The 23,391-nt window shown below is 39.6% G+C and overlaps 1 protein-coding gene across 1 annotated transcript in view; it reads left to right on the forward strand.

Moving 5' to 3' along the window:
- The first annotated feature begins 4,480 nt into the window (after positions 1 to 4,480).
- The window catches only part of RYR2 (ryanodine receptor 2), a 542,915-nt gene continuing 524,004 nt past the window's right edge, over positions 4,481 to 23,391 (forward strand). The window contains exon 1 of the mRNA XM_060126891.1: positions 4,481 to 4,513. Coding sequence (XP_059982874.1) covers positions 4,481 to 4,513 — 33 coding nt within the window. The remainder of the gene's footprint in view (positions 4,514 to 23,391) is intronic.

Consider the following 23,391-nt stretch of genomic DNA (forward strand, 5'->3'; position numbering starts at 1 on the left):
AGTACGCCCTTGTTGTTTGCCTGTTTTATATACAATAGTGTGTATCTGTTAATCCCAAACTCCTCATTTATCCCCCACCCCACCCCATCCGCTTTAGTAACCATAAGTTTGTTTTCTGTGTCTGTGAATCTATTTCTGTTTTGTAAATAAGTTCATTTGTATCATTTTAAAGATTCCACAAATGACTGATATTATATGATATTTGTCTTTTTTGTCTGACTTCACTTAGTATGATAATCTCTAGGTCTCTCCATGTTGCTGCAGATGGCATTACTTCATTCTTTTTTGTGGCAGAGTAGTATTCCATTCTCTCTCTTTATACCACATCTTCTTATTTATATATATATTTTTGGAGTGTCCCTTGGAATGATATGCCCTTTTAGATATAACTTGTATAGAAATTCTGCAAATCCAAACTTTAATTTAAATGTGACTCTCTCAACCATTAACAGTGCCAACTGTAGATAGGTAGGTCGATAAGCACATGAACTGCCAATCAAACAAAGCTGGGGGCTTCCTTGGTGGCGCAGTGGTTGAGAATCTGCCTGCTAATGCAGGGGACATGGGTTCAAGCCCTGGTCTGGGAAGATCCTACATGCCGCAGAGCAACTAGGCCCGTGAGCCACAACTACTGAGCCTGCGCGTCTGGAGCCTGTGCTCTGCAACAAGAGAGGCCACGACAGTGAGAGGCCCGCGCACCACGATGAAGAGTGGCCCCCGCTTGCCACAACTAGAGAAAGCCCTCGCACAGAAACGAAGACCCAACACAGCCAAAAACATAAATAAATAAATAAATAAATAAATAAATAAATTAAAAGAAGGCTCAACATTAAAAAAAAAAAACAAAAAACAAAGTTGGATTTTCAGCTCTGTCAGAGGTAACAGTATTACCCTAAAGGTTCAGTAGTCCTTTGCTTTAACCCCCTACCTGGAACGTACATCCTACTTGACAGTTCTGTGTGATGTTTTGCCACTTAGATAATTACCAGCAAAGTACCAAAAAATGAGTAACATTTTGAAGTTCTAGGTAAGCTGTCTGAAATTTGCAGGAATAATAGCTTTCTGCTCCTACCCTCAAGATCCCCAGAGGCTTCCAGCTTCTAGGAGGAAGGCGCTCTCATATTGAGCCCGCTGAATTTTGCAGTTCCTTCTTTTAACGAGAAAATCTACCTCCCACCGTTGATGGAAGCTGATTTTATAATCTCCTACATCTTTGCTTTCTTCAAGACAGTAAATTACCGAAGCCCTACCAGCTAGAGAAAAGAAAACACATAATTTAAATGGAAGAAAAAATGGTACCCAGTTTTTCTTGATTGACTGCAATGCATTCCACTTCAAGTCTGTGTCTTTGCCTCATTTTGTTTTTGTTGGGTTTTTTTTTTGTATGCAAAAGATTTGGTGTGAATTCTGCATTTAAATTATTTTATAAATCGTTTCATTTGCTGAGAATGACAGTGTCTTGAATTTAGTCAGTAAACGTTTATTGAGGACGCACAAAAGATGGGCCTACTGGTCAGTGCTGGGCATAGGTACATGAAGTCCTAAGTAGCTGACCTTCAGGGACTCATGGGGAACGCACTGAGTATGCATTTTCCTTGATTATTAGAGCTGCCAACATTTAGTTTTTAGAATATTCTGAAGTAACCTCATCCTTAGAGAAAAACCTTTATTCTTCAGCAAAAGCAAGTCTCCTTTCTGCGTCTGTGACTTTCCTGACAGACACAAATTCTTAGGTAGTAAAGTCATGGAATCATAAGTGCCAGATGGAACTTTCAAAATGGATCTTTGAATTTTCTTCTGTCACTCACCACACCTCCTTCATCAACCCTTTGACTCTATCTGGACAGAATCCACAATACTTGCCAGAAAGCGGCAAGTATTTTATATCTGAAATATCTGTTCAGTGGGAATTGGCTTGTCATTGAATCTCAGGTGTCAAAATAATTTTTTATGTATTCTCTATTGGCATGATCTCAAAGTTCTTAACTGAGAAAATGAATTGAAATATGTAAATTGAAATGTTAATGTAAACATACTCATAATTTTAAATTACTTTTCTTTTTGCTGTGAATATTAAACAGGTGGTGGATTCAAGGGTAATATTCTAGAGACTGGAAAACATTTCCAGGTAGTCTGTAAATGCAGAATTAAGAACACTTTTTATTCAGTCGCTTTTTCATTCAGTAACATTTAGTGATGGCTTCTCATCTCTAGACATTGCAGTGAATGTAGGGGAATCAAAGTTGGCGTACGTGGCCACTGTCATGAGGAAGCTTACAGTTTTGTGATTTTTTTTTTTTTTTTCTGTGCCATGTGGCTTGCGGGATCTTAGTTCCCCAACCAGGGATCGAACACATGTTCTTGGCAGTGAAGGCACGGAGTCATAACCACTGGACCGCCAGAAAATTCCCTTGTGTTGTGTTTTTTAATGCCCAAGAGTCTAGTTAATTTTTAAAGTAGCTTATGGGTGCTGTAAAAATGTATCCTCTCTACTCTAAATGATACAGGTGGTTGAAAGCTCTAACTTACCCCTCCTTGAGATTTGGGGTCCACTTGGTATCTTCTTTGAGGGGTCTTGATTCAGAAGCCCATGCATCCTCTCCACAATTCTGACTGGTTGGTAAAGGATTAGGTTTTACTGTTAGATCTCTTTCTCTCCACCCCAGTCCATATGCATTGACTTTTCCTCTTTGTATAGTGTTTGCAAAAAAGCAGAATAAACAATTCCAGAGAGTTGTCATTTAAATAAGAGGAGCTTTCCTGCTTTTAGTCAAAGGCCCTGCCCAGTGTACGGAGGTCACTGTCTAGGCCTTCCTGATTCACCTTCTCCTGGTCATTGATAAGCAGTTGTTTCTGATCTGACATCCAACCTCCTGAGAGCAGCCCCCAAAGAGAAATTGCGGGGTAGTCTGATAAGATCAGATGTTGGGGGGGGGTCCATGCAATTTCTGATCTTGGCGTTAGCAGTCAGATTCTTTGTCTTGGTTGGTTTTATGGTTTCTATCCACTGTAGGGTTGCTTCTCAAAGTGGTTCCTGGATATTAACTCTGAATAATCTGAATTGGGGCACAGTTCCTTCCAAGTAGAGATTGTGGAGTGAACTGCTTATTGTCTGGTTTTTCAAACAGTTGGAAAAGTTTGGGTTTGGCTACCGCAGTTGGAACATTGATGCTGTCTAAGCAGATGTGAAGATAACAAACTTATGATATCATCGACGTAACAAGGGGTTTAAGAGAATGATAGAGCATTGAGCTACTTCCCCATCATCCTTTAATGCTGAGCACCAGGTTCATTAAAATAGTCTTTAGGGCAAAAGGTAGGGTATAGATGTGCCACCACTTGAACAGGCAGGTGCTAACTTTTCGTGTGTCATGTGTATGTGTATTTGAGGTGGGAATGTGAAATAAGCCTTGATGTTCAACACATACTTACCTTTACCCCAGTGTTCTTTTGTATTCTATGACTAGGAATTTTCTCAACCCTCCATTCATTCCAGCATCTTCTGAGGGACTCAGATGAGCCCATGTGCAAAAAGTTCTTCCTTCTTCTCCACAGCATCCTGTCCTACAACCGTTTTCAAACACAACAACAATAAAACACCTAAAACTTCATTTACGAAATGGAGAGATTTTATTTCTAAAGACAAAGGGATGGCTATTATTACCCCTGATACAAGCAGGAAAAGAAAGGATATACCTGCTGTGTTTCAGACACTTGCTAGTTGCTGTATTAGCTCACCTCACGTTTGCCAGCGGTGGTTACTGTGACAGAGTGGATCAGTGAATAGCATTGAAGTTTCCTTGTTTTGGTCTCTTTTTGCTTTATTATTATTTTTTTTCTTGGGACGTGGCAAGAAAGGGCTAGGAGTTTAGGAAAAATGCAGATGGGGCATGTATTTAAGAGGTAGAACAGAGTCTAAGGAACAATAACCAATCTAGAGTTACAAAATGAACTTTAACTTAGGAAAAGCCTTAGGAGTCCACAAATTTGTCCTTATATTTTATTTTGTAGAGGAGGAAATTTAGATGTAGGAAAATTCAGTGGTTCATCCAAGGTTGCACGCGGAGTTACTGGTAGAGAAAGGAAGTCTGAGGTTCTCTTCAGTATAAAAGTAACAAAAAGTAATGAAGATGGCAGGCAGCAGATTCTTTATCCTTTGAGCAGTCAACAAGAGAGAAAGAACTTAGCTTGAGTTTAAGTAATTTAAGATAGTTTTGATGGTAGAAACTCTTAATAGTGGAATGGGGTGCTTTGAGATATTATTTTGAGGAGATCTGCAATCTAAGATGTTTTTGGTTTGGTCCTTTCCTGAAAAGTGGGTGGGGAATGGTTGGAGGCCCTGTGAGTATCCTTTATTTACTATGGTATTCTGTGATGGTCCCGTAGTTCAGAGAATGGTAATGTTGGTAATCAAATATTGATGATTTTAATCTCTCTCTTGACCCCCTGGTCTTGACCTTCTCCAGTATGGGGAGCCACGATGAGGACTGTGGAACCACCAGCTAGATGGGCTGTACTGGAATTGTGTTCTTTTGATCTGTACGTGCCCAGGATGTGCAGGTTGATAACAGACCTGCGATTCACGTATTACTATAATTGTTAAAGACCTAATAAAGTCAGCAGTTTTGTATTTATTGATGAAAACTTCTAATATAGAAATATTATAGGATCTGTAATAGATTTGCAATCGACCTTTGTAGTTAATGTTCGACTTTGTTTTGAGTTGGATAATGAGATATATTCTCTAGCATATTTACTAACATCTGTAAGTCAATTGGGAAAAACAACAGTGAAGGAATCTAAACCAATCAGGAAGAGGGGGATCCAGGAGAATGATCATTCTACGTGGGTCAATGTCAGCCTAATACACTTTTCCCAGTCAGACTTCTTCTTGCCTCCTCTTTCAAGTAGACATATATAAATGCAAAAAAATTATGATGCAAAAGATGGGGGAACTGTTGCCGATATATGGAAATATGTATATGTTTGTTGTGATTCCTTTGAAAAATGTTTCTGAACATACCCAGTTGGGGGTGCCCAGCCTTCAGTGATCAGGCAGCAGTGCACTTGAACAAGGCTCTTAATTTTTCTTTCTGAGCCGTTACTTCACGATGTAATATATATACCAAGAGAACATCTCACTTTTTCATCAGCAGTATACTCTGCATGAGTGCAAGGACTCTGAGGAATAGTTAAGATTTAAATATTCCCAGTGGGGAAGGAGGGAGTTTGGATAAAAGAATATCTTTCTCTTTCTCTCAAGATTTTATCATTAGAGAAGATCATTTGGCTTGCTCATGAAAGCTGCCGTTAGTGCTTCAGCACAGAAGGTCGCAAGTTTTTTGCCTCATAGAGTCTGTTGTTTTCACCTGATATTTAATTCCCTGGTATCATAAAATGAATTTGAATCCTAGATTTTTCCAGAAGTTTAGGAGTTCTCCTGCTAGTGTGAGGTCACCATGTGTCCTGTTGCTCTGAAGTAAGGGATTGAGAAGATAAATACCATGAATTCTTGCAGATGAGCAGTAACCTCATGGAAATCACTTTAGCACAAGGTCCCCATGGCAATTTCCTACAGAAAATGACTTCCTTTCATTGAAAAGGCATTAGGTTTGAGGTTCTGTGAATTTCAAGTTCTAATGTTGCCAATGCTCTGTTGATTTACTTAGGGTACCGGTAGAAATCTTTCGGATGTATGTGCAGAAATCCAACTCCAACTGGTTCAAGCCACAATAAAGGAGAGACGTGTTGTCTCATGTAATTGAAAGGTCCAGGGTAGGTTTAAATTCAATCATGGCTCTTTCCAGGGATCCAAATGATGCCATTTAGACTGATCCCATTGTTTCTTGGCTCTGTGTTCGTCTTGGTTGGCTACATATGCAGATAGATTTTTTGCTGTGAGGTGACAAGATGGTCACCTGCAGCTCCAGGCCCACATTCTACTAGCTTTGAGACTGGCAGAAAGAGATTTCTCCTTCCTAAGAGTTCCACTGCTGGGATCGAGTCTCATTGTACCAGCGGGGGTCATGTTGCTAGGAAGATGGAAGGTCCTGGTCATATGTGTGACCCCTGCCCCTGAGAGGGGAGGAAGGGCGGAATCACCCCTACCCAAATCACCTGGACTGAGAGTCTGGGAGGAGAAAGTCCCTTCAAAGAGGAATACCAAGATGTCTCACCAGAAGGGGCAGTGAGGACTGGGCTGTCCAAACAACAGATTGCCACTCCCTTCAGCTTAAATGTTACTATCCATTTACATTCATGCACAAGGTGGTATTTAGAAATTTAGAAAAAATCGTCTTTCCGCATTTAGTGCTTCCAGTCTGATCCCACAAGTTCCAATGGAGACTCCCTTTTTCAAAGACATTTATAGCAAAGGCTTTAAAGTATGTTTCTCTCATAAAAACCAATGGATTCATGGTTTTATTTAAAAGTTTTAAAATTTTATTTATTTTATTTAAAAATAAATGATTTTTAATCATTTATTTTTAAAAAATTTATTGAAGTATAGTTGATTTACAGTGTGCCTATTTCTGTTGTACAGCTCAGTGATTCAGTTATACATATATATATTCTTTTCCTATTATGGTTTATCACAGGATATTGAATATAGTTCCCTGTGCTGTGCAGTAGGACCTTGTTTATCCATTCCATATATATGGTAGTTTGTGTCTGCCCCAAACTCCCAATCCTTCCCTTCCCCGTGCCCCTCCTCCCAACCATAAGTCTGTTCTCTGTATCTGTGGATCTGTTTCTGTTGTGTAGATATGTTCATTTTTGTCGTATTTTAGATAACACAGGTTAAGTGACGTCGTATGGTGTTTGTCTTTCTCTTTCTGACTTCACTTCGTATGATAATCTCTAGGTCCTTCCGTGTTGCTGCAAATGGCATTATTTCATTCTTTTCAATGGCTGAGTAATATTCCATTGTATATGTGTACCACATCTACTTTATCCATTTATCTGTCAATGGTCATTTAGGTTGTTTCCATGTCTTGGCTATTGTAAATAGTGCTGCTGTGAACATTGGGGTGCGTGTATCTTTGGAGTATATGTATTGGGGTGCAAATTATAGTTTTGTCTGGGTATATGCCCAGGAGTGGGATTGCTGGATCATATAATCATTCATTGTTTCATGTTTTATCAGTTCTTGTGAAAGGTAACTTGTTTGTATTACAATTGGCCTCTTTGGAGGCCCCTTTGGTTCTGTTGGAATGCCTCTCTTTGGACTTTGGAGATTGTCAGTGCAGAGCTCACCATGCACTGAGCAGCTGCATGAGACAATCTCTACATAAGCTTCTACAGGCAAGCATGTACCTGTTAATGTGGAAATAAAATTCAGCTCTATTTCCCTATTTGTCAGGGTCCTGGAACAGTAAGGATGTAGGGTTAGCATGCGTACGGAAAAGTTCATTTCCATTCAAACCTAAAAATAGATGGAGATCACAGAGCTGTCAAAAACAAGGCTTCTACGAATTTAGACTCAAGTTTGATGTCAGTTGAGGAGTTTTAAATAATGTATCAAAGTGGGAAGAGAAACTCAACAGAGATAATGTTGTGAAAGGGCAGCGGTGATGAGAAAATCTGTAGATGAATTTTAATTTGGGAAATCTCTGTCTCTTCATAGACTCTAAACAGGTTTATCAGTCCACAGTTGTTGAACATTTCCTTTGACTGCAGAAGTGGCTTTAGTCTGAAGTCACCCTGTGCCATGAGTGCTTTAATCTGTTTTCTTTCTTTGTCCTACTGCTTTGTCACTCTAGTTGACCCCCTCTATGCCAGCAGCATTGTAGCATTGCCAGTCCTATTCATTTTTAGGCAGGCATATTTGCTTTTTGGACAACAGCATTGTTTCTGAAATATTTGAATCCTCAAGTAACATTGATAACTCCTTACTCATTTTGAAGGTAACTGAAACTTCAATTACTTTCATATTTTTTTGACTTGGTGGTTTGCACCCTTTGTCTTACTCTGTTTGATTTGGTTTTTACTCAGAAATAGGAGTACACATGGTGATTTTTTACTTTTTAAATGCTGTTTGTTTTTAACAGTTTGATGGTGATTCAGTGACCATTAGCTTAATTTATAAATTCAGCCAAGCAATGGGTAATTTAAAACATTTGGTTGTCAATTTTAATGGGAGGTGAATAAAAAGTTTTGTCCTTGTTATTACCCTATTTCTTGCGGGCCTCTATATTATTGTGCAAGTGATTATTGGTACTAATTGAAAGATACCTTTTCAAATTTTGTCTAGTACTGGCACTCGTTTAATTGTTGCTCTTCTCTCTTTTTTATTTCAATTTGGAAGAAAAGATCTTTCCATGATTCATAATTTATTATAAACAGTTCTACAACCATTGTCTTTCCTGATTTTTTCTGAGATTGTTTCAGAAGAAGGGAGGAGAGAAAGCCCTCAAAATGATTAAATAGCCCAGGAAGAGTAAGTATTTGAGCTCCTGAAAAAAATAATTGTTTCTGTAAAATCAGCTTTTGAGGTACAGCTCCACTTTTCTTGTCATTTCCTTTGGCTGTGGCGTTTGAAATTACACAGACTTTCATGCTCAGAGCGCCACCCTCCCTCTCTGGCCCATTCATTGTGGAAGGGCTCCTGTCAGGGGTAATTTTTAATAAAAGACATACTTATGGTAACTACGGGGTGAAGGAAACGTTAGGAAAGGACCCCACTCAGATGCCATGGAACCTTGGAGGTGCTTCTGGTAGCTTGGAAGTTTCTTTATGTTCAACAGCACAAGAGACTTTCTGGGGTTGATTCGAAAAGGAGCTCCGATCACAGCTTAATAAGCTGGCTCTTGCTGGCCCTTGTAGATGAGTCTGAAGTGCTCTGCACCCTGGGGGGAACACACAAAAGAGAGACATTCTACAGAACAATGACCCCTCCACAGGGTATTGCCATAACTGGACAAAGGTGGGTGGAACCTATGGCGGTTGTGGGGTGGGGGAATGATTGCTTTGAAAGGGAAGCTACTGCTGGTTATGCTAAAAGCAAAGATAGAAAATAGAAAGCGTCCAGGGTATCTTAGCTGAGTTTTAAAGTTGAAAGTTACACTGTAAACTAACCTATGGAAAGGCTGAGCAAAGAATTCGCAGGTTTACGTAATGTTCCCCGAATCTTGACTATAATCATGATGCTTATGGGTCTTTGCAGAATCTGATTAGAATCACACAAAGGTGATACATAGTTTGGGAAAGTCCATTTATTTCAAAAGAGAAATAACTGTTTGGGGCTGTATTTCAGTCAGTATTTCACTAAATCATCTTTTGCCAAGATATCTTCAATATGAACTGGGGTGATATTTTCATGGTTTTTACTTCCCCTCATCAGTAATCACCCAGAGAATCCCAGGCAGGAAATTCCTTCTTTCTTTATTCATAAGAAATCTAGTTTTTGCTCGTAATACAGTCTTTTTATTCTTTTTTTAAAAACATCTTTATTGGAGTATAATTGCTTTACAATGGTGTGTCAGTTTCTGCTTTATAACAAAGTGAATCAGTTACACATATACATATGTCCCCATATCTCTTCCCTCTTGTGTCTCCCTCCCTCCCTATCCCACCCCTCTAGGTGGTCACAAAGCACCTCGTTGATCTCCCTGTGCTATGCGGCTGCTTCCCACTAGCTATCTGTTTTACGTTTGGTAGTGTATATATGTCCATGCCACTCTCTCACTTTGCCCCAGCTTACCCTTCCCCCTCCCCATATCCTCAAGTCCATTCTCTAGTAGGTCTGCATCTTTATTCCTGTCTTGCCCCTAGGTTCTTCTGACCATTTTTTTTTTTTTTTTTTTTTTTTGCGGTACACGGGCCTCTCACTGTTGTGGCCTCTCCCGTTGCGGAGCTGACCATTTTTTTCTTTGCTTTTTTTTTTTTAGATTCCATATATATGTGTTAGCATATGGTATTTTTCTTTCTGACTTACTTCACTCTGTATGACACACTCTAAGTCCATCCACCTCACTACAAATAACTCAGTTTCGTTCGTTTTTATGGCTGAGTAGTATTCCATTGTGTATATATATATATATATATATATATATATATATATGCCACATCTTCTTTATCCATTCATCTGTTGATGGACACTTAGGTTGCTTCCATGTCCTGGCTGTTGTAAATAGAGCTGCAATGAATATTTTGGTACATGACTCTTTCTGAATTATGGTTTTCTCAGGATATATGCCCAGTAGTGGGATTGCTGGGTCGTATTGTAGTTCTATTTTTAGTTTTTTAAGGAACCTCCATACTGTTCTCCATAGTGACTGTACCAATTCATATTCCCACCAACAGTGCAAGAGGGTTCCCTTTTCTCTACACCTTCTCCAGCATTTATTGTTTGTAGATTTTTTGATGATCACCATTCTGACAGGTGTGAGGTGATACCTCATTGTACTTCTGATTTGCATTTCTCTAACGATTAGAGATGTTGAGCATCCTTTCATGTGTTTGTTGGCAATCTGTATATCTTCTTTGGAGAAATGTCTATTGAGGTCTTCTGCCCAGTTTTGGATTGGGTTGTTTGTCTTTTTGATACTGAGCTGCATGAGTTGCTTGTATGTTTTGGAGATTAATCCTTTGTCAGTTGCTTCATTTGCAAATATTTTCTCCCATTCTCAGGGTTGTCTTTTTGTCTTGTTTATGGTTTCCTTTGCTGTGCAAAAGCTTTGAAGTTTCATTAGGTCCCATCTGTTTATTTTTGTTTTTATTTCCATTTCTCTAGGAGGTGGGTCAGAAAGGATCTTGCTGTGATTTATGTCATAGAGTGTTCTGCCTATGTTTTCCTCTAAGAGTTTGATGGTGTCTGGCATTGTATTTAGGTCTTTAATCCATTTTGAGTTTATTTTTGTGTATGGTGTTAGGGAGTGTTCTAATTTCATACTTTTACATGTACCTGTCCAGTTTTCCCAGCACGACTTATTGAAGAGGCTGTCTTTTCTCCACTGTATATTCTTGCCTCCTTTATCAAAGATAAGGTGACCATATGTGCGTGGGTTTATCTCTGGGCTTTCTATCCTGTTACATTGATCTATATTTCTGTTTTTGTGCCAGTACCATACTGTCTCGATGACTGTAGCTTTGTAGTATAGTCTGAAGTCAGGGAGCCTCATTCCTCCAGCTCCGTTTTTCTTTCTCAAGATTGCTTTGGCTATTCGGGGTCTTTTGTGTTTCCATACAAATTGTGAAATTTTTTGTTCTAGTTCTGTGAAAAATGCCAGTGGTAGTTTCATAGGGATTGCATTGAATCTGTAGATTGCTTTGGGTAGTAGAGTCATTTTAACAATGTGATTCTTCCAATCCAAGAACATGGTATATCGCTCCATCTATTTGTATCATCTTTAATTTCTTTCATCAGTGTCTTATCATTTTCTGCATAGAGGTCTTTTGTCTCCTTAGGTAGGTTTATTCCTAGATACGTTATTGTTTTTGTTGCAGTGGTAAATGGGAGTGTTTTCTTCACTTCACTTTCAGATTTTTCATCATTAGTGTATAGGAATGCCAGAGATTTCTGTGCCTTAATTTTGTATCCTGCTACTTTACCAAATTCATTGATGAGCTCTAGTAGTTTTCTGGTAGCATCTTTAGGATTCTCTATGTATAGTATCATGTCATCTGCAAACAGTGACAGCTTTACTTCTTTTCCAATTTGGTTTCATTTTATTTCTTTTTCTTCTTTGATTGCTGTGGATAAAACCTCCAAAGTATGTTGAATAATAGTGGTGAGAGTGGGCAACCTTGTCTTCTTCCTGATCTTAGTGGAAATGCTTTCAGGTTTTCACCATTGAGGACGATGTTGGCTGTGGGTTTGTCATATATGGCCTTTATTATGTTGAGGAAAGTTCCCTCTATGCTTACTTTCTGGAGGTTTTTTTATCATAAATGGGTGTTGAATTTTGTCAAAAGATTTCTCTGCATCCATTGAGATGATCATATGGTTTTCTTCCTTCAATTTGTGAATATGGTGTATCACATATATTAATTTGCATATGTTGAAGAATCCTTGCATTCCTGGGGTAAACCCCACTTGATCATGGTGTATGATCCTTTTAATGTGCTGTTGGATTCTGTTTGCTAGTATTTGGTTGAGGATTTTTGCATCTGTGTTCATCAGTGATATTGGCTTGTAGTTTTCATTCGTTGTGACATCTTTGTCTGGTTTTGGTATCAGAGTGATGATGGTGGCCTCTTAGAATGAATTTGGGAGTGTTCCTCCCTCTGCTATTTTTGGAAGAGTTTGAGAAGGATAGGTGTTACCCCTCTGTAAATGTTTGATAGCATTCACCTGTGAAGCCATCTGGTCCTGGGCTTTTGTTTGTTGGAAGATTATTAATCAAAGTTTCAATTTCAGTGCTTGTGATTGGCCTGTTCATATTTTCTATTTCTTCCTGATTCAGTCTCAGAAGGTTGTGCATTTCTAAGAATTCGTCCATTTCTTCCAGGTTGTCCATTGTATTGGCATATAGTTGCTTGTAGTAATCTCTCATGATCCTTTGTATTTCTCCAGTGTCAGTTGTTACTTCTCCTTTTTCTATTCTAATTCTCTTGATTTGAGTCTTCTCCCTTTTTTTCTTGATGAGTCTGGCTAATGGTTTATCAATTTTGTTTGTCAAAGAACCAGCTTTTAGTTTTATTGATCTTTGCTATCGTTTCCTTCATTTCTTTTTCATTTATTTCTGATCTGATCTTTATGATTTCTTTCCTTCTGCTAACTTCGGAGTTTTTTTGGTTTTCTTTCTCTGATTGCTTTAGGTGTAAGGTTAGGTTGTTTATTTGAGATGTTTCTTGTTTCTTGAGGTAGGATTGTATTGCTCTAAACTTCGCTCTTAGAACTGCTTTTGCTGCATCCCATAGGTTTTGGGTCATCGTGTCTCCATTGTCATTTGTTTCTAGGTATTTTTTGATTTCCTCTTTGATTTCTTCAGTGATCTCTTGGTTATTAAGTAGTGTGTTGTTTAGCCTCCATGTGTTTGTATTTCTTATAGATTTTTTCCTGTAATTGATATCTAGTTTCATAGCGTTGTGGTCGGAAAAAATATTTGATACGATTTCAGTTTTCTTAAATTTACCAAGGCTTCATTTGTGACCCAAGATATGATCTATCCTGGAGAATGTTCCATGAGCACTTGAGAAGAAAGTGTATTCTGTTGTTTTTGGATGGAATGTCCTATAAATATCAATTAAGTCCATTTTGTTTAATGTATCATTTAAAGCTTGTGTTTCCTTTTTTATTTTCATTTTGGATGATCTATCCATTGGTGAAAGTGGGGTGTTAAAGTCCCCTACTATGATTGTGTTACTGTCGATTTCCCCTTTTATGGCTGTTAGTATTTGCCTTATGTATTGAGGTGCTCCTATGTTGGGTGCATAAATATTTACAGTTGTTACATCTTCTTCTTGGATTGCACCCTTGATCATTATGTAGTATCCTTCTTTGTCTCTTGTAATAGTCTTTGTTTTAAAGTCTATTTTGTCTGATATGAGAATTGCTACTCCAGCTTTGTTTTGATTTCCATTTGCATGGAATATCTTTTTCCATCCCCTCACTTTCAATCTGTATGTGTTCCTAGGTCTGAAGTGGGTCTCTTGTAGATAGCATATATACAGGTCTTGTTTTTGTATCCACTCAGCCAATCTGTGTCTTTTGGTTGGAGCATTTAATCCATTTACATGTAAGGTAATTATCGATATGTATGTTCCTATTACCATTTTCTAAATTGTTTTGGGTTTGTTATTGTAGGTCTTTTCCTTCTCTTGTGTTTCCTGCCTAGAGAAGTTCCTTTAGCATTTGTTGTAAAGCTGGTTTGGTGGTGCTGAATTCTGTTAGCTTTTGCTTCTCTGTAAAGCTTTTAATTTCTCCGTCAAATCGGAATGGGATCCTTGCTGGATAGAGTAATCTTGGTTATAGGTTGTTCTCCTTCATCACTTTAAATATGTCCTGCCAGTCCCTTCTGGCTTGCAGAGTTTCTGCCGCAAGATCAGCTGCTAACCGTATAGGGATTCCCTTATGTGTCATTTGTTCTTTTTCCCTTGCTGCTTTTAATATTTGTTCTTTGTATTTAATTTTTGATAGTTTGATTAATATGTGTCCTGGCGTGTTTCTCCTTGGATTTATCTTGTATAGGATCCTTGGATTTATCCTGTATGGGACTCTTTGTGCTTCCTGGACTTAACTATTTCCTTTCCCATATTAGGGAAGTTTTCAACTATAGTCTCTTCAAATATTTTCTCAGTCCCTTTCTTTTTCTCTTCTTCTTGTGGGACCCCTATAATTTGAATGTTGGTGCTTTTAATGTTGTCCCAGAGGTCTCTGAGACTGTCCTCAGTTCTTTTCATTCTTTTTTCTTTATTCTGCTCTGCAGTAGTTATTTCCACTATTTTATCTTCCAGGTCACTTATCCGTTCTTCTGCCTCAGTTATTCTGCTATTGATCCCTTCTAGAGAATTTTTAATTTCATTTATTGTTGTTCATCACTGTTTGTGTGCTCTTCGATTCTTCTAGGTCTTTGTTAAACGTTTCTTGTATTTTCTCCATTCTATTTCCAGGATTTTGGATCATCTTTACTATCATCATCCTGAATTCTTTTTCAGGTAGACTGCCTATTTCCTCTTCATTTGTTTGGTCTAGTGGGTTTTACCTGCTCCATCATCTGCTGCATATTTCTGTCTTCTCATTTTGCTCAACATACTGTGTTTGGGGTCTCCTTTTCACAGGCTGTAGGCTCGTAGTTCCCGTTGTTTTTGGTGTCTGTCCCCAGTGGCTGAGGTTGGTTCAGTGGGTTGTGTAGGCTTCCTGTTGGAGGGGACTAGTGCCTGTGTTCTGATGGATGAGGCCTGATCGTGTCTTTCTGGTGGGCAGGTCCACGTCTGGTTGTGTTTTTTGGTGTGTCTGTGACCTTATGATGATTTTAGGCAGCCTCCCTGCTAATGGGTGGGGTTGTGTTCCTGTCTTGCTAGTTGTTTGGCATAGGGTGTCCAGCACTGTAGCTTGCTGGTCTTTGAGTGGAGCTGGGTGTTGGCGTTGAGATGGAGATCTCTGGGGGATTTTCACCGTTTGACATTACGTAGTTCTGGGAGGTCTCTTGTGGACCAGTGTCCTGAACTTGGCTCTCCCACCTCAGTGGCACAGCCCTGATGCCTGGCTGGAGCACCAAGAGCCTGTCCTCCACACGTCTCAGAATAAAATGGAGGAAAAAAAAGAAGAGAAAGTAAAATAAAGTTATTAAAATAAAAAATAATTGTTAAGAAAAAAACTGTAAAAAACCCCAGAAGAACGGATAGACAGAACCCTAGGACAAATGGTGAAAGCAAAGCTATACAGACAAAATCACACACAGAAGCATACACATACACACTCACAAAAAGAGAAAAAGGGGAAAAAAAAAATATATATATTATTGCTCCGAAAGTCCACCTCTTCAATTTGGGATGATTCATTGTCTGTTCAGGTATTACACAGATGCAGGGCACATCAAGTTGACTGTGGAGATCTAATCCGCTGCTCCTTGAGCCTGGTGGGAGGGATTTCTCTTTGTCTTCTTTGTTCGCACAGCTCCTGGGGCTCTGCTTTGGATTTGGCCCCGCCTCTGCGGGTAGGTCGCCTGAAGGCGTCTGTTCTTTGCTCAGACACGACGGGGTTAAAGGAGTAGCTGATTCGGGGGCTCTGGCTCACTCAGGCCGGGAGGAGGGAGGGGCACGGATGCGAGGAGAGCCTGTGGCGGCAGAGGCCAGCGTGACGGCCAGCGTGACGTTGCACCAGCCTGAGGCGCACCGTGCGTTCTCCCGGGGAGGTTGTCCCTCGGTCACGGGACCCTGGCAGTGGCGGGCAGCACAGGCTCCCGGAAGGGAGGTGTGAAGAGTGACCTGCGCTCGCACACAGGCTTCTTGGAGGCGGCGGCAGCAGCAGCAGCCTTAGCGTGTCATGCCCATATCTGGGGTCCGCGCTTTTAGCCGCGGCTGGTGCCCGTCTCTGGAGCTCCTTTAAGAAGCGCTCTTAATCCCTTCTCGCACACCAGGAAACAAAGAGGCAAGAAAAAGTCTCTTGCGTCTTCGGCAGCTCCCGACCTTTTCCCGGACTCCCTCCCGGCCATAGCTGTGGCGCACTAGTTCCTTCAGGCTGTGTTCATGCCGCCAGTCCTCTCCTTGGGATCCCACGGAAGCCGGAGCCTCAGCTTCCAGCCCCGCCTGCCCCAGCGGGTGAGCAGACAAGCCTCTCGGGCTGGTGAGTGCCGGTCGGCACGGATCCTCTGTGCGGGAATCTCTCCGCTTTGCCCTCCGCACCCCTGTGGCTGCGCTCTCCTCCGTGGCTCTAAAGCTTCCCCCCTCCGCCCCCCGCAGTCTCCGCCCACGAAGGGGCTTCCTAGTGTGTGGAAACCTTTCCTCCTTCACAGCTCCCTCCCACTGGTGCAGGTCCCGTCCCTATTCTTTTGTCTCTGTTTATTCTTTTTTCTTTTGTGCTACCCAGGTACGTGGGGGAGATTCTTGCGTTTTGGGAGGTCTGAGGTCTTCTGCCAGCGTCCAGTAGGTGTTCTGTAGGAGTTGTTCCACGTGTAGATGTATTTCTGATGTATTTGTGGGGAGGAGGGTGATCTCCGTGTCTTACTCTTCCGCCATCTTGAAGCTCCTTCTGTAATATAGTCTTTTCACCCTTTGATTGCTAGGAAAGGATAGAAAAGGATGTTTTTATGTAACTGCATATTTGCCCTGAGAGGCATGTAAAGCAATAAAGGAATGAACCGAATTTTCATGATAAGACGACTTAGTAAGATTGAGTTGTGATACTATTTTAACATTGAGAGATTTCTAAAAAATCCCTTTTGGATTTTTAAAAGACATACAAAGATGGCTTGACATTGAATGTCCTCTTAGGTAATTTTTCTTTAATATGAAGATTTACAAAGTTGTTGAATTAAACATCCTTCAAACGGTATCAGAAACCAGTGGAATTTAAAGTGTCAGTCTGTGGACAAAATTTTTGATGAGTACTTTTGGAAGGTTAATACTTTCTTTGTCCAAATCAAATGTGTTTTATGTATTTCTCATAGTGAATACCTTTTTACAATTTGTTTTATCCTTTGTGTTGCTTAATACCAGTGTCTGTCTTTTCTGGCTAATATTGACCAGTGCAAAGTTCTTACAGGTGATGAGGTCTTTAATTGGTTCTCCATGCTGCTGAAACCGGGTATGACCTTGTTCATGACCTCTGTTCCTAGTCCAAGGTACCAGTTATGTGGATGTTAGTAATAGCCAACTATTATATGGTACTTCACAGTTTGCAAAGGCCTAGATTATTTCATTTAATTAGTCTTTATAATAATAGTATGACATAGGTAAGGGTAATTTTTTAATGAATAAGATAATTGAATCTCGTTGAAGTGGATTATTCCAAGGTTAACCAGCTAAAAAGTGGGAAAACTGCTCTGTTAACTCATGTTGGCTAGAGTTTTGTTGTTGTTGTTTTTAAATTTGTACCTTCTAATTCATCCATTCATCTATCACACATTTATGGAGCATCTATTATATTCTGGGTATGATGGCTGTCACAAGTGCAGCAAGAATGAGACATGGTCCTTGTCTTTGAAGAGTGTAGTCTAGGAAAAGAAAGGTGTAAGCAGGAAGTGTGATGAATTTGTGAATCGTGGTCCCGATGAGGAATTCCATCCATCTACTTCAAGATTTGCAGAGTAATTTATACTTTGACCCTGTGGAAGTACATTGTTTTTAGGCAACTGTAACAGCCTTTCCTAATATGCCTCAAGTTGTACTGGGATAAATTGAACTGGATAGCAGACAGGGAACAGCTCTAGAGAAGTCTGTTACATTAAAAGGTAGATTTGACAGATATACACTATAATATATAAAATAGATAAACAACAAGAACCTTCTGTATAGCACAGGGAAGTATGTTCAGTATCTTGTGATAACCTATAATGGAAAAGAAATCTGAAAAAGAACATATATCTCTCTCTCTGTATATATATAACTGAATCACTTTGCTGTACACCTGAAACATTGTAAATAACTATACTTCAATTAAAAAGTTTTTTTTGAAAAAGGTAGAGAGACAAAGGCACAGCAGGAGGCCATGACAGTACTCCCAGTGTGACTCATCCAGCCTTGTCTCTGCTCTTTGGCGTCCTGAGCTTTTTTCGGTCATGGTGCTGTAGTACACGTTTACTCTAGGACAGTCAGTTATCTACTTGTTCTTTCTTCTTGGTGGACTCTTACGTGCTTTGAGGGTACTTGTCCAAGCATTTTCATAATACTTGACTTGCCATGTCCAGCCTGTGTCCATACTTGTAGTGCACTTTATCCTCTCTACTCAGCCATTATCTTTCTTTTCCCGTTTAAAAAAAAATAGTATCACATGATTCCATAGTGTTTTAGAGTTTGTAGACATTCTCTCATTTAAATGTGTATCATCTAATGTTTAGGGCTCTAACCTCAAGTGGATCCTGGCAGCCCTCCTCTGTTTCCCTAGGCAGCGTACTGTCCTGCATTCCTCAAATCCTGTCTTCCTTTCTCACTCCCAGCTGCTACTTTACTTCTTATTCCACTGAGAAAACAGAAGCCCTTGGAAGAGAACTTCTGCATCCTCCCACCACTGAATCAGTCACCTTCCAGGAACCCCACCCTTGCTCCTACCTGAGGCCACTACCTCCACCTGTGCTCTCAACCCCGGGCGGGGATGCACTGACCCCATCTCTCCCTGAATTACAAGCCTTTTTTCTTTATTGGGTATTTTCAGGATTATTCCTATCAGTATATAAACATATGATAATATATTTCCCAAGCACATCAAGAACATCTTCTCTTAGATATCTTCATGGCCTGCCCTCTCACTTCATTCAGACAAATAGCATTTTATCAGAGAGGTCTTCCCTGTATAGCCATTTACAAATCGACTCCCATCATTTCTTCGCCCTAGCCTGCTTTCCTGAAATATTACAGAAGCCCCCAGATATTTCCTTCCTTAACTCTATATCCCCGTCCAGCTACTGTACCATTTCTCTGCTCCTCTTTTTAGCACAATTCAAGGGTTGTCTATTCCTGCTGGTCCACATCCTCTCCTCTCATTCTCTCCTAAATCCCCTCTGTTCTGGGTCTGATCCCCACTACTCCACTGAAATGACCTTTGGCAAGACCCCCAGTGAACACCACATTGCCAACCGTGATGGTAATTCTAAGCCTTCATCTCACTCAGCTTCTGCATAGCGCTCTGCTCAGAAAACAGGAGTCTTTTTTCCTTTGTAGCTCGTTTATCTGACTTGGCTCCTGGTTTTCCTTCTCCCTTACAGCCCGTTCACTATAATTCGCTGTAATTCTTCTTTATTGAATTCTCTCGTCTAAACCTTCTGATGTCGGTGTGCACTAGGTTTAGGGTTCACTTTTAGATTCTCTAGTTGTAGTTTACCCATTCATTCCCCTCGACTAGTATCATGGTCTTTAAATACATTTTCATACTGTGGACTCCTAAGTATTTATCTTCAGCCATGGCATTTTTCCTCAATTCCAGAGTTATATATCCAGCTGCCTACTTGAGACCTCATTTGGATGAAAGTCATCACAGACCTAATATGTCCAAACTTGCCTTCACAAGCCCCTCCCCTGCTGCAAACTGTTTTCCCCCAGTGCCCCCCATTTCAGGACATGGTACCAGCATTTAACCAGGTGTTCAAGCCTGAAACCTTAACATATTCTTTTTCTTCTCTGTCTCCATCCCATATACTGTAAGCTCTACTTTTAAATTATATTCAAATTCTGACCACTTCCCAACACTTCCACAGGCAACACTCTAATACAAACCACCATCTTCTTTTGCTTTGGCTACAGTGAGAACCTTTCAAATAGTGTTTGTGTTCTCAACATGGCAGACAGTGTGATTCTTTTAACATGGAAATAAGTTACATCTCTCCTCTGCTCACAACCCTCTCTGGTTTTCATCTTTCTTACTTACTTGTTATTGAACTATAGTTGATTTATAATATTGTATTAGTTTCATGTGTACAGCACAGTGATTCAGTTTTTGCTTATTATATTCCATATTGGTTATTACAAGATATTGGGTATAATTTCCTGTTCTATACAGTAAATCCTTGTTGCTTATCTATTTTGTGTATAGTAGTTGGTATCTGTTAATTCCATACTCCTAATTTGTGCCTCCCCCACTCTCTCTCCCCTTTGGTAACCATAAGTTTGCTTTCTATGTCTGTGAGTCTGTTTTTGTATATAGATTTATTTGTATTATTTTTTAGATTCCACATATAAGTGATATCATATAGTATTTGTCTTTCTCTGACTTATTTCACTAAGCATAATATTTTCTTGGTCCATCCATGTTGCTGTAAATGACAATATTTCATTCTTTTTTAAAAAATTTATTTATTTATTTTTGGCTGCATTGGGTCTTCGTTGCTGTGCATGGGCTTTATTTGCGGCGAGTGGGGGCTACTCTTTGTTGTGGTGTGCAGGCTTCTCATTGCAGTGGCTTCTCTCGTTGTGGAGCACGGGCTCTAGGCACGTGGGCTTCAGTAGTTGTGGCACACGGGCTTAGTAGTTGGGGCTCGCAGACTCTAGAGCGCAGGCTTAGTAGTTGTGGCGCACAGGCTTAGTTGCTCTGTGGCATGTGGGATCTTCCCGGACCAGGGCTTGAACCCATGTCCCTTGCATTGTCAGGCGGATGCTTAACCATTGCGCCATCAGGGAAATCCTTCATTCTTTTTTATGGCTAATATTCCAGTGTGTGTGTGTGTGTGTGTGTGCGCGCACGTGTGTGTGTGCGCGCACGTGTGTGTGTGTGTGTGTGTATGTGTGTATACATATTGTATGTAAATATGTGTATATATGTCTATATATATACATACACACACACACAACACCTTCTTAAGCCAGTTGTCTGTTGATGAGCGCTTGGGTTGTTTCCATGTCTTGGCTACTGTAAATACTACTGCTGTGAACATTGGGGTGCAGATATCTTTTTGAATTAGAGTTTTCATTTATTTCTTTATAGATACCCAGGAGTGGAATTGCTGGATCATATAGTAGTTCTATTTTTAGTTTTTTAAGGAACCTCCATACTGTTCTCCATAGTGCCTGTATCAAGTTACATTCTCACGAACAGTGCAAGAAGGTTCCCTTTCCTCCACACCCTCTCCAGCATTTATTTTTTGTAGACTTTTTGATGGTAGCCATTCTGACTGGTGTGTGATGATACCTCATTGTAGTTTTTATTTGCATTATTTTCTCTAATAATTAGTGATGTTGAGCACTTTTTCATATGCGTGTTAGCTATCTGTATGTCTTCTTTGGAAAAGTGTTTTTTTAGGTCTTCTGCCCATTTATGTTGGGGTTGTTTGTTTCTTTGATATTGAGTTGTATAAGCTGCTTGTATATTTTGGGTAGTAACCCCTTGTAGGTCTCATCATTTGCAAATATTTTCTCCCATTCCGTAGATTGTCTTTTCATTTTGTTGATGGTTTCCTTTACTGTGGAACATCATTTAAGTTTGATTAGGTCCCATTTTTTATTTTTGCTTTTATTTCTTGAGATAGTGATCTAAGAAAATACTGCTACGATTTATATCAAAGAATTTTTTGCTTATGTTTTCTTCTAGGAGTTTTATGATGTCTTGTCTTACATTTAGATCACTAATCCATTTTGAGTTTATTTTTGTATATGGTATTAGAGAATCTTGTAATTTCATTCTTTTACATGTAGTTGTTCAGCTTTTCCAGCACCACTTGTTGAAGGCTGTCTTTTCTCCGTTGTATATTCTTGCCTCCTTTGTCTTTGAGGTTAATTGACTATAGGTGTGTGGATTTATTTCTGGGCTCTCTGTTCTGTTCCATTGACCTATTTGTCTGTTTTTGTGCCAGTACACGCTGTTTTGATTACTATAGCTTTGTAGTGTAGTCTGAAGTCTGCAAGGGTTATACTTCCAGCTTTGTTCTTTTTTTCCCAGGATTGCTGTGGTAATTCTGAGTGTTTTGTGGTTCCACATAAATTCTAGGATTATTTGTTCTAGTTCTGTGAAAAATGTCATGGGTATTTTGATACGGATTGCATTAAAGCTGTAGATTGCTAGTATCATACTTGGACCAAACTCCAGAGTCCTTCCCATGACCTATAAGCCCCTCTGGATCCAGCCCTGCTAAGTTTCTGTCATTGTTTCTTCTACTCATCCCCCCAGCCCCTCACTCACCAGACCCTTTCCTAGTGCAGGGTTGCTGTGTTTGCTGCCCTTCTCTGCCTGGAATATTCCATGTGCTCCCAAATTTATTCTGATCTTTGTTCATTGTCTTCTCGTCAGAGAGACTGATTCTGACCAGCCTCTAATATAATCCCCTTCATTACTCTTGATATCTTTGACCTTGTCCTTTCGTATTCTTGGCTCTTATCACTATCTGATGTTAAATTTTATAAACTATTCATTTACTTATTATTTATCTCTTCCTTGAGTATAAGCTCCATGGGTGCAAGAACTTGTTCTGCTATGTTGGTGGTCATGACTTGAATAAGTGAATTTACTTCTTACAAAAATAGGAATGATGAAATAACAATTATTAATCATCTTTTATATTCTGGGCACCCTTTCCTGTGCACTTTGTAAGTATTAGATTCTTGATTAATTTAATCCCTTGCATGCAACAACCGTGTAAAGTAGGTGTTTTCTCATTTCATAGATGAAAGTACTGACAGTCACAGTGACTAGTAAAAGGAGAGCTGGAGAGCTGGGATTTAAACTCTGAGTGAGTCTGGTCCAAAAGTAATGTTTTCTACTTAATTCATATTATTTAGTATTACAAATGATTAAATAATAGTTACGTATAGTGGGCAAGTTATTATTAATTATTATATAACTTACTATATTCTTACTCTGTAACTTATTATACTAACTCTTATAAAACTTGTTATTACATAACATTATTATATAACTTCCACCTAATAGATAAAGACACTGAGTTTCTAATTGGGCTCTAGGGGACTCTTTTTGCACAAACACAAGATTTCTGTAACAGATACTTTGTGTGTCTCACTTTATCTGGGTAACTTTTGTATTTTCCATCCATTACATTTGACCCCTTGAACTGGCACTTGTGAGTTCACCAAGTTTTCAAAAGCCGGTCCTAATATTTGTATCATGATTTTGCTTCGAGTACAAAGTAACCTTTTGCTGATCTTTATAATACTTGGCTTAAGCTGAGTGAAAACAACAGAAAGGCTGAAAATTGCTGTTTTGCTTGTGCTCACATTCTGGAGTGCATATGTACAACCTGACTCTTATCAGAAATAGCTTAATGCTCAGGTATAGTTTGGTGGTTCGTTGATTCTTTCCCAGGTCAGAGAAAAGCCTTCAGCTGAAATATTCACAGATTGCAAGAAAAG

Source organism: Lagenorhynchus albirostris, chromosome 16, assembly GCF_949774975.1.
Source record: "Lagenorhynchus albirostris chromosome 16, mLagAlb1.1, whole genome shotgun sequence".
In the NCBI taxonomy this organism is placed as follows: Eukaryota; Metazoa; Chordata; class Mammalia; order Artiodactyla; family Delphinidae; genus Lagenorhynchus; species Lagenorhynchus albirostris.